At 41.9% G+C, this 16,648-nt stretch overlaps 1 protein-coding gene across 1 annotated transcript in view; it reads right to left on the reverse strand.

Annotated features, from left to right (window-relative positions):
• Positions 1–739: 739 nt before the first annotated feature.
• LOC134398808 (arylsulfatase H-like) overlaps positions 740–16,648 on the reverse strand; it is a 30,942-nt gene continuing 15,033 nt past the window's right edge. Inside the window, exons 3-11 of the mRNA XM_063126335.1 lie at positions 16,099–16,239; positions 13,485–13,606; positions 12,189–12,311; positions 10,688–11,111; positions 9,864–10,000; positions 8,424–8,558; positions 7,109–7,271; positions 6,486–6,607; positions 740–1,179 (exon numbers count right to left, since the gene is read on the reverse strand). Of these exons, the coding sequence (XP_062982405.1) occupies positions 809–1,179; positions 6,486–6,607; positions 7,109–7,271; positions 8,424–8,558; positions 9,864–10,000; positions 10,688–11,111; positions 12,189–12,311; positions 13,485–13,606; positions 16,099–16,239 (1,738 nt within the window). The 3' untranslated portion in view covers positions 740–808. The remainder of the gene's footprint in view (positions 1,180–6,485; positions 6,608–7,108; positions 7,272–8,423; positions 8,559–9,863; positions 10,001–10,687; positions 11,112–12,188; positions 12,312–13,484; positions 13,607–16,098; positions 16,240–16,648) is intronic.

Genomic DNA, 16,648 nt, shown 5'->3' on the forward strand with positions numbered 1-16,648 from the left:
AACATCCTTTTTCTAGCCCTTTGCATTTTTTTGGCATCTCTTGTGGGGGTTCCCCTTTGTTTGGCTTTGATATATAAATGAAGCACTTTATTTCCATCATCCTCAATGAAAATTAAGGAGCTTAAATCCATTCACTCAGATTCAGCAATGTTGAAGATTAGTCCTTACAAGAAGACTGGAGTTGATTATAGCTGCAACCCACTGCACAATTATGTGCATTTAAGTCCCATTGAAATCAATAATGCTTAAGCTCATATAAACTCTGGTAGTTTGTGAGGCCTGTGTTTAAAAGGGGGGGGATTGATTTCTGAACTAGCTGAGAGTCATGGCTAGTGCTGACTCCAAGTGGGTTTTTTTTGGGGGGGTGCCCCCAGTGGGCCCCCTCCTCTCCCAGGCATTGTTGCCCACTTGCTTGCTGTCTCCTTCTGGGCCCAATCAACACAATGGTCCAAAGGAAGAACACAAGGGAAGTTCAGGCTGCTGCTCCACCTCTTCCCTCTTGCCATTGCATTCACAGCAACTCTAGCAAATCTGGAAGCCCATTACTACAGAAGCTACGGACACAATTAGCCATGTGAAAGGGTTTGCGCATTACATGCGGAATTGCCCAACCACTATTTTTACCTTTATTTTACAGGCCTCTGGATCTTGGCCAATGAATGTAACAGACAATGATGGAAAAAAGCATGGTGCTAGAGGTCGCTTACGCTACTGCAATATAATATATATGAGCACTACTGTTGAATTGGATACTGCCCAACATATTCAATCCATTGTAAATGCTTTATTCTAAACAAAATCCATTTGTTTAAATAGTTACGTCTTCAATATCACTTTCTTTATCACACCAACAGAAGGGGAAAATCCCACAGCATGGCTGCAGCCATGACTCCCATTTATTACTGGGTGGATCAAGTTGATTAGGAACTGGAGTGAGTGTCCTCCGATGCTCTGCCACCGCTTTTTCAACTTGACTTACAACTGTGTTAAAAAGTGGTTCAGAGATTGGTGACAAGGGATTGGCTTCAGAAGGGTCCCGTGAGAGGTCAAAAAGCAGAGGAGGATTGTGATAGGTTACATTGTCTCCAAAACATGGACACCTGTGTCTTCCAGGACAGCCTCCAGATCCCTTTGGTTGAATGTTTGGAGTAACATAATGCACCTTCCAGACAGCACCACCTTGAAGAGAAGATACAAGATTTAATAGTAGATAAATATGTGGTCCTTCCGAAAGCCATTCTGTGCTAAAAAGACCTTTTTCATTATATCTTCATCTCTGCCAAAGCAGTATGCAAACTGCTATCTCCTGGAAGAATGCTTGACCATGGGATATGTCAGCAAGAAGGAGAGGCAGTGTATGTGTGTACCCTAAGTACAGCTCAATTGTACACTACACTTATTTATAAGTAAAGATAACACTACATTGTGTTAGGCAATGGAAAGTCTTAGTGAACCCTAATGAAAGAAAGTTCACTGAAGGTAGGACCACATCAACTCATCCAGATGTACAAAGAAGACTGCCAAGAATCAGCCATTTTTTATCATGAAAGATGTGGGTAACTTGTGGCCCTGCAGATGTTTTCACCCCTGTGCTAGCATTTAGTGTTGTAGTGATTTGGCCTTTAGTTTGAAATGTGTACTGGTGTTTGGTAGCTATCATTGTACTTTGAACAAAGGCTTTTTTAATCATGTAATACAGGGCTGGGGGAAATGTAGCTTTCCAGATGTTGGACTCCACTTCTCATCAGCCCCAGCCAGCATGGCCAATAGTGAGGGATGATGTAGGGTGACCATATGAAAAGAAGGACAGGGCTCCTGTATCATTAACAGTTGTATTGAAAAGGAAATTTTAGAAAGTGTCATTTGTATATATGGGGAACCTGGTGAAATTTCCTCTTCATCACAACAGTTAAAGTTGCAGGTGCCCTGCCCTCTTTTAAATCCGGTCACTCTAGTATAGCTCCCGCGCCTTTAACTGCTGTGATGAAGAGGGAATTTCACCAGGTTCTCCATATATACAAATGACACCTGCTGAATCTCCCTTTTCTATGCAACTGTTAAAGATACAGGAGCTGTGTCCTCCTTTTCATATGGTCACCCTAATCATGATGATGGGAATAGTAGTTCAGTATCTGTAGGGTCACAGATGGTCCAGCGCTGATCACATCCCCCCTCTCCACAATCTTTATTAACATGATTGTTATGATTTTACATGAAAGGCTGTTCTTTTAAGAATGGTTTGGTTGAACAGACCACACTCCTAAGGATAGGTAGTGGTATAGGCTTTGGGCTCCATCACATCTACTTTTTTTTAATACTATTTTTATTGATTTTCAAGTAAGGACAAATACAATAAACACACAGAGTACAAGAAAACACTCAACAACAATACGAATGTTCCCACAGCACCACTATAAAAAGGCATGGGTGTTCATATCTTCAATAAGTACTTAGTAAATATAGAAATCTTAATCAAATCTATACTTTCTTGTACAGAAAAAGATGCAGGTTAAGTTAAAACCTCTGACCAAAAAGATTCCTGAGACAGTGGAGGTCTAGGTTCACCAGGAAATGGTTCCCCCTCCAATTCATTAGCAAGTCAAGTGCTGGGCACTTTCACTTCTGTGTGTTGGTGCGCTCTTTCAGCTCATGTATCTTTTCATCTGCAGTGCTACTATGACAGTGAAATTTCAAGCTTCTCCCCTTGGGAAAGGTTTACAGGGAAGGAGCAGCAAAAGTTTGTTTTGCTGGTTTCAAAGGGTGGGCAGATGAACAATCATTTTAATTTCTTTTGTAAAGGTGGGCAGGTCCCCTCCTTTGCTCCAAGGTAACCAAAATGCTTACATCTCCATAATTTTAAAAAGATAAAGAGATCAAACTTGGCACAGTAATAGCTCTTAAGGAGGGCTTTCAGCATGCCAAGTTTGAATCAGATTGGTTCATCCCTTGATTTTTAATAATTTTTTTAATTCCCCTCCTTAATCCCATTTTCTTGGTAGTCCACAAGTGTGAAGGATCGATCTTCCATTCCTTTGATGATACGAAGCTGTGCATCAACAAGTTCATAAACTACAGCTCTCCTGGTTCGCTTACTCCAGAGTAAATCCCATTGATTCCAACTGCATTTACATCCAAGTCATGCAAAAATCAGATGTATGCTTACCTTTGAGTAAATCCCATTGAACAGAGACTTACTTCTGTGTAAACACATATAGAACTGACTTTTAATAGTGTGGTCTCTCATAAGCTTTTTTTTTAAAGTCTAACACAGCAAACTGGAAAGAAGTGCTCTGCAACCCGATGCTTACTTCTGAGGTCTTACATCTGTTTACTCAGAAGTAAGTCTCTCTATGTTCAATGGGGTTTACTCAAAGGTAAGCATGCATCTGATTTTAGTATGACTTGAGTGCAGAGTGGACGATGTCATGTGAGTACCAGGCTGAAAGACTGCATACCAGGCATGGCGAGTGCATGATAAATCACTGGTGTGATGGAGCTCTTTGGGTTTGCGCAGAACAAGTTAATGCAACCAGTAGGGTGACCATATGAAAAGGAGTACAGTGCTGGTTAAAGCTGCAGGAGCTGTACTAGAGTGACCAGATTTAAAGAGGGCAGGGCCCCTGCAGCTTTAACTGTTGTAATGAAGAGGGAATTTCACCAGGTTCTCTATATATACAAATGACACCTGCTGAAATTCCATTTTCAATACAACTGTTAAAAATACAGGAGCCCTCTCCTCCTTTTCATATGGTCACCCATATGGTCACCCTATTGACAAGCCACCCAGAACCCATGAGATATTGTAGGGTTGCAGGTAGCTTGTAAATCAACATGACAATCCACCCTCACCAGGTTCTCATGTAACAAGAAGCTATGGTGTGCCCTCACCATACCCCAAATATTCAAAACATTCACCATGATGAGAAGCACCATGGGGAAATTCAATCATGGTGGCTTCTTACTAAGTGCAAACTGGACCTGACTGTAAAAAGAACATTAGTCTCTGAGTGGGCGGCACTTTGAGTTTTTGGGGAATGAGGACAGCCACAGATGAACTGGCATCTTAGGATGCTGGCTGGCTCAAACTTGTGCCCTCTAGATGTGTTGGACTGCATAATTCCCAGCCAGCATGGCCATACTGGCAGGGAATGATAGGAGCTGCAGTCCAACACATCTAGAGGGCACCAGGTTGGGGAGGTCTACCCTAGAGATCTGATGTGGGAGCAGTAGATGTGGGTGTCTGTTGGAGTGTTTAAGCTGTGCCTCCACTTAGGCTCAATGTGCATTTGTAAATAAGTGACAGGATGCTTCCAATGACCTTCTTCCAAAAGAACCTAAACCTCACTAAGTGCTCTGCCCCTGGAACTTCCCACTGTTCAGAGAATTGGGGTATGTATAAAGTTTAGACCTCATGTCACCATGCTTACTTGGAAGTAAGTTTGATTGAACTTTAGAATACAGAAACTAATTTTTGACAAGTGATCTACCCTTCCTTCACTTTATCATGCATAATCCTTTGTCTAAACTTTGAATGTTCAATGCATGGTGGGCAGTTTGGTGCAAATTGGTTTTATAACTCTAAAACTGGAATCCATAACCTAAATTATTATGATTTGAATGACTTCCTCAGGGCCATACCATTTCTTGCTCAAAGGGGAAAGTAACCTGTATAGTTGCATTCTATGGAAGTAAAACCGTTGGTATATAATTAAGTAAAACAGAATCGTTCAAAAGCTACAATTAGTACATTTTATTTTTAGGATCTGGATCCACAAATCATTTTTGATGACCAATCTTATGCACAAACAGCTATGAATAAAAATGACCACATTTGCAAAGAGTTTCTACAGAGTTTCACAGGATATATATATATATATATATATATATATATATATTCACAGAGCACAAAAGCTTGAATTTGATCTTTCTGGCTGTTGAAGATATTTTGAAGGACTGGTTTTTTAAATGTTTGTGCATAGAAATCTTGGGTAATTTTGCCCTCTAGTGGAATATTTCATAATACACACATTGAGTCTTCAGCTACAAAGACCAATGAACCACCCAAAGCAGCATAACTTACTACCTGGAAACTTTTGTGAAATGTAAATCTTTGCACATACTCCTGTTAATGCAAAAATGTTTACCCCTTCATATGATACATCTCATTCTGTTTTAGGAATAGAAATAGGCTTGTCACTATCAATTTGTTAATTTCATTGAATCACAGAGCAGTACTGCCAAAAGAAACTTGCAAAAGTCTTCTATTACAACTCCCTGAAGCAAGACAAGATGCATCATGCACAAAACTGTTGGTGACAGATATTCATTCCATCTGCTTAAAACCACTCGTATTGGAAGAAAGTAATGAACTCATTAACTCTATGTAAATAATGTTGGTAAGTAAAGCAGTCTATAATATATTGGATTGGATCAAGAATTAGTCATACTTAGAGTAATCCCATTTAAATAATTTGGACTTAAGATAGGCCTGACTAATTTAAGAATGCCTAAATTATGTCCAATTGATTTCAATGGTTATACTCTAAGTATGACTAAGTCTGGATCTAACCCGCTATAGACTACTTTATGTAGGTACCCATCAATATGGCCAAGCTATGGATCAGTTCAAAAGGAACTTGTCAGATGGAATGTATCTTGCTAATTTTAAGACAACTTCACTGGTTCTAGTCTGTTCTACAGTGCAATTCAAAGTGCTGGTTTTGGCCTTTAAACCCTATATGGCTTGGATCTTTTTAGCTGCGATGCCCTGTTTATTTAGCTGTAGTGCCCTCCATAGAGACACTTGCCAAATTTTATGATCTTTAGACGTGGTGAAGACCTTTTTATTTACCCAGGTCTTCTGCAATCTTTTAGACTACAATCATAAACACACTTGCTAGAGAATAAGCACCATTGAACACAGTGGAACTTACTTCTGATTAAACATGCATAGAATTGTGCTTAAATCTTTAATTCTGATGTTGCTAATGCTGCTGCTGCTGCTACTATCTCATGATTTTATTATTTCTTAACCTATGCTGTCCTTTTGCCTTAGTTTTGTATTTTAAAAATTGTTCATTATTTAAGTTGAAATTCTAAGGGCCCTTGAAAATTTCTGTGTGAGCAAACACTTTGTGCTTGAATACACACAGACTTTCAAGGAGACTATGCGAAACTCTCCAAAGTCTGAAGCTTACAAACTTCTAAGTAATGCCAAATGTGCCAAATTTAGTCTAACATAAGAGAAAGAAACATAAGAACTTTTAAACGAAGGTGAAAACTGAGATACTACCCAATACCAAATTGTCTGATTTGCCATCGTGCAGACGTGGCATCCACATATTTAGTCCACCAATGATTTTTTGATCAGAGAAGCAAGGAAGCAGGTGTTAAGTTGAACATACTAAATACTTCAGATTTTGACTTAAGTGTTTTATGCCACAATATAAATCTTCTATCAAAAGACCATGTTATATTATACTCACTCTCCTTCTGATGCCAACGTGCTGCATGTAAGTGTGATCCACAGTAGTGAAACATGAATTGGTGTTCAGAGCGCTGCACTTTTCCCTGCAGTAATGCTATCTGGTTCCTGCCATCAATAACTCTAACATAAAGGGGAAAATAAAGTGGCTTAAGTTGATAATTGTTTGTTGAAGAAGCTGTCAAGAAGTCCAGGGCAAAATCTGCTAAGATAGATTTTTTGCAAAATGGGGGCATCCATGTTCCCCACCACCACCACCACTCCAAGAATGTCCCCAGGAATGATGCTACACAATGGTGTGGTACAGGGGTGCAGAACTCCATGCTCTTATCTCTGATATGACATAACAATGGGGATGCAGCCAGCTGAGTCACTCTGTGATTGGGATGCCAGGCACCATGATGATGGAAAGGAGCAGTTCCACCTCCCAGCACTGGCCAAATCCATGCCCAAGAAAAGTTAAAATGGGTGAGTGGAAGAGATGCTCTCAGATAGCTTTGAGAGAGTCCTGGGTAAGTTGCTTTCCCAGCGGCCCACCACCACCAGACCTCCTCCCGGCCACCAGGTTTTTCCATGGATGAAGTCCAATATATCTCCATCTCCTTTTAGCTCTCTATACTATACCTGTCTTGTGGCAATGATGCCCCAGCCAAGTGAGCCACTGTGGGATAAATATCCATTAGACTGATGGGTTCATCAAGAACAGTGTTAGCAGCAACCATTCCTGGCCATCTGACTATTCCAGGCACACGGATTCCTCCTTCCCAGCCTCCCATGCCTTTTCCACCTGCCATGGAAGTGTTAAGAGAAGAGAAAAATCATGAAGTCTTGAGTTACAATTGTAATCTCACCACCTGTCTCCATGTGTGGATCAGCATTCAGAAAACACCTCTAGATCCCATGTTGTGCAGAGGAGAATTCCTGCACAACTGTTGTGTTGTGTGGCATTGAGTTGATTTTTCCCACTGGCTACAGTTCCCTGGTAAGAGCAAAGAAAGGAGTGAGTGCCACTCTAGGAGGGCCACCGGGATTGTTTTTTGCGGCAGTGGCTGATGGGATACCATCAGGAGGACCGGGGGAGGAGAGAGGGCAGAGGAACTGTCAATCAAATGTCACAATGGATTTTACTCAACTCCACAGTAGCCCCTGGTCACACAACACTGGAGTTAGAACATGTTCTAGGGGTAGTACCTCCTAGAAACTCAACCACTGAGTGGAGTTTTCACACTGCGTTGACTAACGTGTTTTCTGAACTGAGCCAGAGAAACAGCAGATCTGTTTTTGCATGCACAGATTCTTGGACATGGAGAAGCAGTCACAGTGTGTCACAAACACCAGATTGCCCTCAAAGAATGGATTTCTGCATAAGATTCTAGATGTGGGTGGCTATCTGCATTTACAATGTGGCCTCTTAATGTATTCCTTGCTTCTTTACACAGCTTTGTTTTCCATGGGAGCATTTCTGGATAGGGGAAATTGTGATTAGACAAGACTTCTCTCTCCTTCCAGATATAATGACCTGGTTTGCATGACGTGACAACTCACCATAGCTTAATTTAGCATGAGGGCTTCATGTTGTGCCAGGTGCCCCTCTTTCTGTGGTTTGTTGTGTCATGTGAACTCAGGCAGCAGGGTTTGTTCAAGGGTCAGATAACACTCAAATATTCCATGGCTTGTTTTAAGGTTATTTGAGGTTTGTCTGGGTTCATGCGAGACATGATGAGTGGAGGAGCCATTTGTCCTAGCTGAATCCTAGCCGCTAATCATCACATTCTCAATTATCTTTTTACACACAGGTTTCAAAGTACTATAAAGCTTCATACACATTTCTGAGTGATGCCATTTTTAAGTTTTGTTTTAGAATAGCTTACATGAATAATATTTAATCAGTTCTGCTTTTCCCTACCTGATGGTTGTGCAGCACACATACTAGTTTTACCTTTGTATATACCATTCCAGCCACCTAGCCGGACGTTCCCTTGTCTCGCCTCCAAATATCCTCCATTGTCAGATGCAAAGTAAGTAAAAGTGTTGTTCCTCAAGCCCTCCTTGTCAATAGCAGCAAGGATTTTCCCTACAGAGTTAAAAAAAACCAAGAGTTCATTCAGAGCACACATGGGCAACCTGTGGACCTTAGAAACTACCATGCAGCTGCTGCCATCACAACTGTGCTGGGGATGAGCGCATGTGGGTATGATTCTCACTGTGTGCCCTTTCCTCCCCCCAGTGCCACCAGGCTCCTGCTAACTCCCCACTATCTGATGGGCTGTTGAGACCTAAATCATGCTGGGGAAAAAGATGAATGGGGAGAGTCAGTTCACATACCCTCTTCCTTTACACAATAGCAGTCCTGATAATCCACCAAATAGCTATTTAAATGTGGGAGGTGAAGATGATGCAGCAGGTCATCTTCTCCATTTAAATGGTGCACCTCCATCCCCTGGCTGATTGGTCTGTGGGGATGCAACGGGCTTTCAGAGCACCAGGAGGAGAGGTTTAAATCTCCCTCTCCCTGCTTATTGTGATGGGGAGTGTACAAGTATGTGTATGTGTGTTATATATAAGAGAAAGAGACTTTGAACATTTTCAAATGGGAGGGAATCGTGTTTCCTTACTGTTGCTTTGCTTCCTGCTTCTCTTCCACAATAGGGATGGGCAGAATCACACGGGAAAGAAAGAGGAAACAAGCAGTGGCCACATGGCCCTTTTAGTGGGTGTTTTTATAGCATTGCCCCTCCTGCACACAGCAGGAAATAGCACCAATTATTGTTATAGCCGAGAAGAATTATAACTGAGAAGAACTGGATTTTCCAGGGCTTACTTTAAAGCAAAGAAGGCAGGGGAGATGTGCAGGAGGATTGCTGCATCATCAAAATGACCCCTGAAGATCCGTGAGTGGCCAATCACGAGAGTGCTATAAAACATTAATCTAAAGATGCTCAATGTGTGTGTGTGTGTGTGCACACCTACAAACATGTGTAGCACTGACCTCACTACCCATGCCTAATATGGCCCATAGAGGTCAAAAAGTTGCCCACCCGTGATTTAGAATTAACCAGAAAATGTATTTATAAAATTCATATCAGCTAATGTAAGGAGAATGCATGCTTGGTTGTGGTACTGCAGACAAATTCTTGGTCTGAGGCATGTGCTCATCCCGTTCCTGAATTCTGCTAGGTGTACGTCTGACTTGAGCCAATAGTTTGCATCTGATTCTAGTTTTAGATTTATGAACTTTATTCCGAAGTGATTGCAAATCACGTACTAAACTAAATCCTGTTGAAAGATACTGAGGAAGTTTGAGAATTCAGAAAGAAATGATCCCCCCATTGATTATTCTCTTCCTTAGATAAATATGATAATTAAAAATGCAGCTTACCTGCCATCCAGTCCATCTCCTCTACATTGTCTCCATATAAACCATGCCTGCTTTTCCCACGAAACAGTTCTGTAGAGTAACACGGCTCGTGGACGTGTAAGAAAGAAACAAAGAGGAGGAACGGTGCTTGTTTGTTTCTGAAAAAAATAACACAATAAAATCCCCAACTGGTTTTCATCCCATTAAGAGGAGTGTCAATCAACCAACTGGGATTCATAGGCAAGCAGAAATCTGAGCCTGGCATACATTCAAACTAGACATCCAAACCTCTACAACATCATATATACACACACAACACATAATGTTTCAATTCTAAACACAACTACAAAATCATCTAGAACTTCATGAAGTGCTATGCACCTTTGAAAGCACTATGCAAGCATTAATATATGCTGCTTCCCGACAATGGGCCAAAATAGTGAATAGTTTACAATTACAAGTCATGCACAGACATCACTCCAGTTCCCTCACAACTAGTTTCATTCTAGTTTGGGCACAAGTAAAGGGCAAAGGAAAAGTCACGTTTCAAGCTCATATTATTCCTCACCACAGGTGTATATGAACACCACTGGTCATATGAACAGCTTGGCTCAAATGTAGAAATAGTTCCACATGGCACAGAGATTCTAAACATTTAGATCAATACAACTGTATTGAGTATCTGGAAAGCATCCTTATGACATTGGTGTCATGTGGTAATTTGAGATGTTATACTTGGTAGGCTTGGCCCCATCCTAAGCACAGATGATAGAAGCTTCCAATCAGGCTATACCTCTCAAATCTAAAAAGCATCATTACTGAAGATAAATCATTTAATTTGTTACCGTTCAATAAATGTGATGGCCTCTCTCACTGTCCTGAAAGCAGCATCCTTTAGCTTCAATGGTTGTTGAACGATATCATGATCTCTGAACGTCATACAGTTCCAAAATTTTAAAAACAAATATTGGCCAAACATGAAGATGAAATATAGGATGTTGCACAAAATAATGAAAGCAATTATTTTCCAATTCACGGAGAACAAACCAGTAATCTTTCCCAGGAGAAGAGTGAACACCAAAATGGCAGCCATCTGAGTGTAACACCAAGCGGTAGCTTGAGATCCTGGAGTCAACACAGAATATTTCCAAGTCTCACAGTCATTCAGAAGTGTAAAAGGGTTACCATAGAAAAAATCAAAGCCATGGTTTAAAGGATGGTGGCAGTGATCATTATGGGAGTCACAGTTCAAACCCTGGTGCCATTTGCCTGAAAAGATAAACATCAATAGCTTAAGCAGTCATCAACCTAGAAGGCGTTCTCCTCTTCTAAAACACAGATCCAATATATGTGCTAAAACAGATAACCAGTTTGGAAGTATACATGGTCCAGAGGCAAGACGTATACTCACAGCAGATCTACTTGGAAGTAAGTCTCACTGAGTTCAATAACTAATATTCCCAGACAAATGTGCATAGAGTTGTAGTCCAAAAATGTTATTAAATATGACCTAATCTTTATTTAACAAAGGGAAATCTTATATGCTGGTTTTTCAACATTTGATCCTATTTTTTTCCCTACACTTGAGCCAAATCTGCTGCAAAAATGGTCTAATATAGGTTAAAAAACCTGTATCCCACATTACTTCTTCTTTTGAAAGAGGAAGTAAACAGTGTGTACGTGGCCCATTCAGTGGGCCATTTGGATCCCGCTGCTTCTCCTGGACACAGCAGGAGATAGTGGCAATTTCCATCTTAAAAAATAAGTTAGACTTAATGGGGTGGGGCTTTTTTGTGGCATGAAGAAGGTTAGAAGGGGCAGGAGGTACGCAGGAGGCAGATGACATCTTGAGAGGGGCCTGCGAAAATCCATGAGTCCTCAGCAAGAGTGTGCAATAAATAACACACAGTGAACCGGGTGAGTCGTGCAAACTAGGTCACTGTTTCAGTTTGTAATTGAGTGCTACATGTGTCAACTCTGCCTCTTCTATTTGGCTGCTGCTTTTATTAAGCTTCTGCTACTTTTTGTGATTTTTAAGATTCAGGTTTTTAACCTATATGGCAGTTTTTCCAGTGGGTTTGGCTCAAGTGTAGTAAAAATTAGTACCCAATGTTGAAAAAACAGCTTTTAGGATTTCGCTTTGTTAAATAAAGGTTAGGTCATTTTTAATGACATTTTTGGACTGCAACTCTAGGCACAGTTGCCTGGGAATATGTGTTATTGAACTCAGTAATTAGGGAATTGGTGGGTATGGGAGCAGCATGTGCTGGGAAAAGCAGCCACTGTAACTTCTTTTTGTCCAGCAATCATCCAAACCCAATCAAGAAAACACATTACATATTGTACCTATTAGACCAGTGGTATAGCCTTGCTGCTGTAATAACTTTGCAAATGTTGTTTCATTTCTAGGTAGCCCTCCGGAGCCACCAGCCCGTGTGACGACTCGCAAGATATTTGTGGCTGCCATGCCTAAAATACAAAAACGAATTAGCCGCATTTCTATATTAGCCTACTTTTACCCATGCTTATGGGGCGGGGTGGGGAGGAGAGGAGACTACATCTGTTTTCAGGATTTTGTCAGGTGATATACAGAGGTGTGATGAGACCATCTCACAGTAAACGTTGCAACCAATGCAGGCATGAACTGATAATGGTATCAGACCTTTTTGCTTGCTAGAGGGCTTACTAGGGCCCTGTAGGCTCAGCCCACACAATCACTTCACAACAGAAATGTTGCAGGAAGGGGATCTAAGAGGCAGGGAATATTTCAATGCAGAGCACTCAGAATGGAAATGTATGCAGTTTAGTGCAGGGTGGACAAAAAATAGATCTCCTGATATTTGGACCTCCATTTCCCAGCATTCTTGACCATTGGTTAAGCTGGCAGAGGCTCATGGGAGCAGAAATCCAAAGTATCTAGAAATTTCCTTTCTGCTCAACTGTGGTTTTGTGTGTTTACTGTTACTTCATTTTATTAAATATTAATAATATTTAAATTTGAGTTTTACAGCACCGAAAACACAACACAGCCCTGACTGGAAATGCCAGCATCATTTTCCTCCATGCCAAAAAAAACCTGCGTTCAGTCTTGCATAATTCTGCCTAGTGCCTTCACACTCATTGGTCAGAACAATAACAGGCAGGATCAGGGTTACTCTTTATCGAGCATTTGGGGAATGAAGGCTGAACATTCAGGGAATGTTGTGTGAATATCCTGAGAGGGCCATGCCCTCACAGTTCCCCTTGTGGCTAGGCCCCTGCCTCCCAACCTCTGGAATATAAACGGACCTCCACACCTCCCTCCGTCAGTAGCTGTTTAGTGAGAGGTTGCGGCAGTGCTCCCTTAGCATGATCCCAGCCTGACTGTTGGGACTGCCAGGCTGCACAGGGTCTATGGGAGCCCCTGCACTGCTTGAGGGCTAACCAGGAGGCATGGTGGCTTTACCATATTAAAACCTGTTATGCAGAAACATGCCAGCAAAAATGTGGCATTGAAGGGGCGTGTGTCCATAGGTGTGCTACTTCCAGGGTCTGCATCAGAGCTGCTTATGGGTGAGGCTTGGCCTCTGTGCATCACTGCTGGTGGGCCCCATCTCCCTTCCTGTACATGTACATCTATCAGCCCCTCAAGGGGGTGCCCACCTGATCTGATTGGGTATCTGCCAGTCAGAAAAGCTGTTCTGCTGGGGGTGCAAAGTGAGGCTGCAGCAATGTGCTGAGTAAGCTTCACGCCTTCCTTTGCCAGCTGGTCAATATTGGGAGTCCTAAGAAGTAAGATGGAGAAACAAAATGATACCTTAGTATGATTAAGTAGTATCTTCAGACATATTTGCAGGAAACCTTTGGTTTCAGCAACAACAAATAAAGGCTGCTCCCTGATTAGGCCCGGAAGCAGTATTAGAAGTGGTGGATCTGCATAGTATATAACATAGTGTGATACAACCCATTAGTTCACTCATGGCCAAGATGCTTCCACAATGCTTAATCAGAAATGTTCCATTCAAGAAAAGCCCCATTATGGTTAATTAGTAGTTTCCACCTGTTCCATTGCTTCCCATTCAGTGTGATAGCAGAAATCCTGAGAAGTAGCCTTTAAATTTCGTTATAGTTACTCAATTCCTGTGGGGACCACTTTAGATATTGATTTCCTCTTCTTTTATTTTCTTTCTTTTATAGTAAAATCACTACTTATTATGAGGATACTCATCAGTAATGCTGATGCCACACAATAAAGGGGGCAGAAAGTGCAAGGAGGATGCAACTATTTATTTATTACTTTTATATCCCACCTTTTTTTCCTCCAAGGAACCCAAGGTGGCATACATAATCGTCCACTCCATTTTACTCACAACAACCCTGGGGGGATCCGCACGTCGTACCCAGAGCGCTTCTATGCGACCCCAGTGCACCCCGAAAACGATTGTCTAACTTGCAGTAAAAGAAACGAGAAAGAGGCGTCCTAGCCGGCGAGGAGAGCTTGGCGAAAGAAGGCGGGGTGGAGAGGAAAGGAAAGAAAAAGGAAAGCGTGCGCTGGCGAGAGAGCGAAGAGGGCACAGAAGAGCGGCTGATTTCCCGCTTGTTTCCCTTCCTCAAAGGACCAAAAGCTGCCAGTTCTCTTCCCCACCCCACCCCACCGCCGCCGCCGCTGCCCCCACCAAAGGCTGAGGGGGAAGGAATGACGGCAGCGGCTCAGGTTAGAAAAGAGATGCGTCTCTCAAGGTGGAGACCCACACACCAACACACCGCTCGCCTCTCCCTTTCCTATTCCTTCTTCCTGTCTCCCGGAGCCGGCACCTTCCCCTCCGAAAGGGGCGCCGGAGCCGGCAGCGGAGTCGTGCCCCCTCCGTCGAGCTCTCTTCACTGGCCGGCGAGGAGGGAGTTGGATGGCGCCGGCGGTGCCGTCGCCGTCAAGGACGCGTCTTCCTCGTTTCTTTTACAGGCAAGTTAGACGATCGTTTTCGGGGTGCACTGGGGTTGCATAGAAGCGCTCTGGGTACAACGTGCGGATCCCCCCCCTATGAGGTAAGCTGGGCTGAGAGTCTGTGACTGGCCCAAAGTCACCCAGTGAGCTTCAATGGCCAAGTGGGGACTAGAATTCTAGCAACTACATCACACTGGCTCTCTAAAGGCTCAATAGTGTATTGCCAGTCTACACTGGAGAAACTGGAACTGCAACTAGGATTTTAAAATGTTTTGAACAACACAAATCGCATGTGGAAAAGCATGGGAAGACAACAGCAAATACTGCAATGCAACTGGCTGGTAATGTCCTAGTCTAGGTTCTCCAAAAAAATAACTGAAAGTAGATCGCAGTTCCAAACTAAACTAGTAGTGTGAAAACAGCCAAAGCAAAGTGTAACCTTCTTTTTGCAGCTGGTCAAACCTGGAGGTATAGAAGTTACAAAGATAATTTACTAACATATGTTAGTCAAACTAAGAGAATACTTATGATTAATCGACATTAACAATTCCAAAGCCAATGAATCAATTAGATAATATTCTGTAATTTAAAATAAATACATGGCGTGACATTAGATGAAAACTTAATTTCCTTAAAAATATAGGTAATGTTGTCTGGCTGATAAGGTCAGTTTTTTAGCTGATACGAAATACAGGCTTGTTGCTGCCACTAGGTGGCAAAGTTGAATAGGTTTACCAAAAGAAGCCATAGCCACGTGAACAATACGTGGCATTCCTTTCAGACAGTTACTTCTCAGGTCATTCTGAAAAGATGCCACTAGATAACTTAACCAACTTGTTATTATTTATCTGTGTAGCTTTAAATTTGCAAATTGTTACTTTCCTTGGAGAATTGTTTGACTGTCCTCTGACAATGTCGTTTGTTCTCTCTGCTGTTTCCAGGCCTTCTGGTATGCTCTGATGGTTTTGCTTTTTGAGGTGGCTTTTTTGTGTTTCCTTCAGGCATTTGTAATTATTATTTTTTAAATGTTGAATAGAAATTTTTGTTCGCTTTACAATCCCAATTTAAACCATGTATGAAATGCCCCCAGCCACTGAGCTGTCATATGTAGTTACAGTAATTATGATTTCAGTGGCTTCTTTGATTTCCTACATTGCAATGGGATGTTTACTATGACAACTTACTTGCCTTCCAAGTGCCCTCAGTTTCAATTCAGTTTTCCCACTCTACTCCCATTACAAGTCTTTGGCTATTTCTTGAACGTAATGGTTCCCTTGGCTTCTCTTTTGAGAAACCAAGGGAATAGACCTGGCTTATTTTTACGGTTACACTTACCTCATGGTATCATTACCAAAGCATCCCAAATCACTATACCCAAGATCATCTGCCATGATCAGCAAAATGTTGGGTCTTGACACATTCACTCCATATGTTTGGGGCAATAAGAAGGCAACTAGCAAAACAGCTGTACTGCATCTGCATAAATAAGAACAAAATCTTCAGGTGGATTAGAACTGTCCAAGGTAAATTTTCTACACTCACAATAGGTGAAAATCACCATTTGGAGACCAGGGCCAGATCTACACCAAGCAGGATATGGCACTATGAAAGTGGTATGAAAGCAGTTTATAAGAGGCAGGAGCTACACCAAGCAGGATATAGCACTATGAAAGCGGTATATGGTATGTATCAATGGGCCCCAACAGTTGTCAGTGCACTTCAATGCTGCTATAAAGCAGCAGTGTGGCTCCTGCCTCTTATATACTGCTTTCATACCGCTTTCATAGTGCAATATCTTGCTTGGTGTAGATCTGGCCTTTCTCTTGTCTGCCTCCTATGCTGAAGTTTTCTTGGGGATGTCACAGCTCCCCACACACATAAAGGC

The sequence above is a fragment of the Elgaria multicarinata genome, chromosome 5 (assembly GCF_023053635.1).
Source record: "Elgaria multicarinata webbii isolate HBS135686 ecotype San Diego chromosome 5, rElgMul1.1.pri, whole genome shotgun sequence".
Classification (NCBI taxonomy): domain Eukaryota; kingdom Metazoa; phylum Chordata; class Lepidosauria; order Squamata; family Anguidae; genus Elgaria; species Elgaria multicarinata.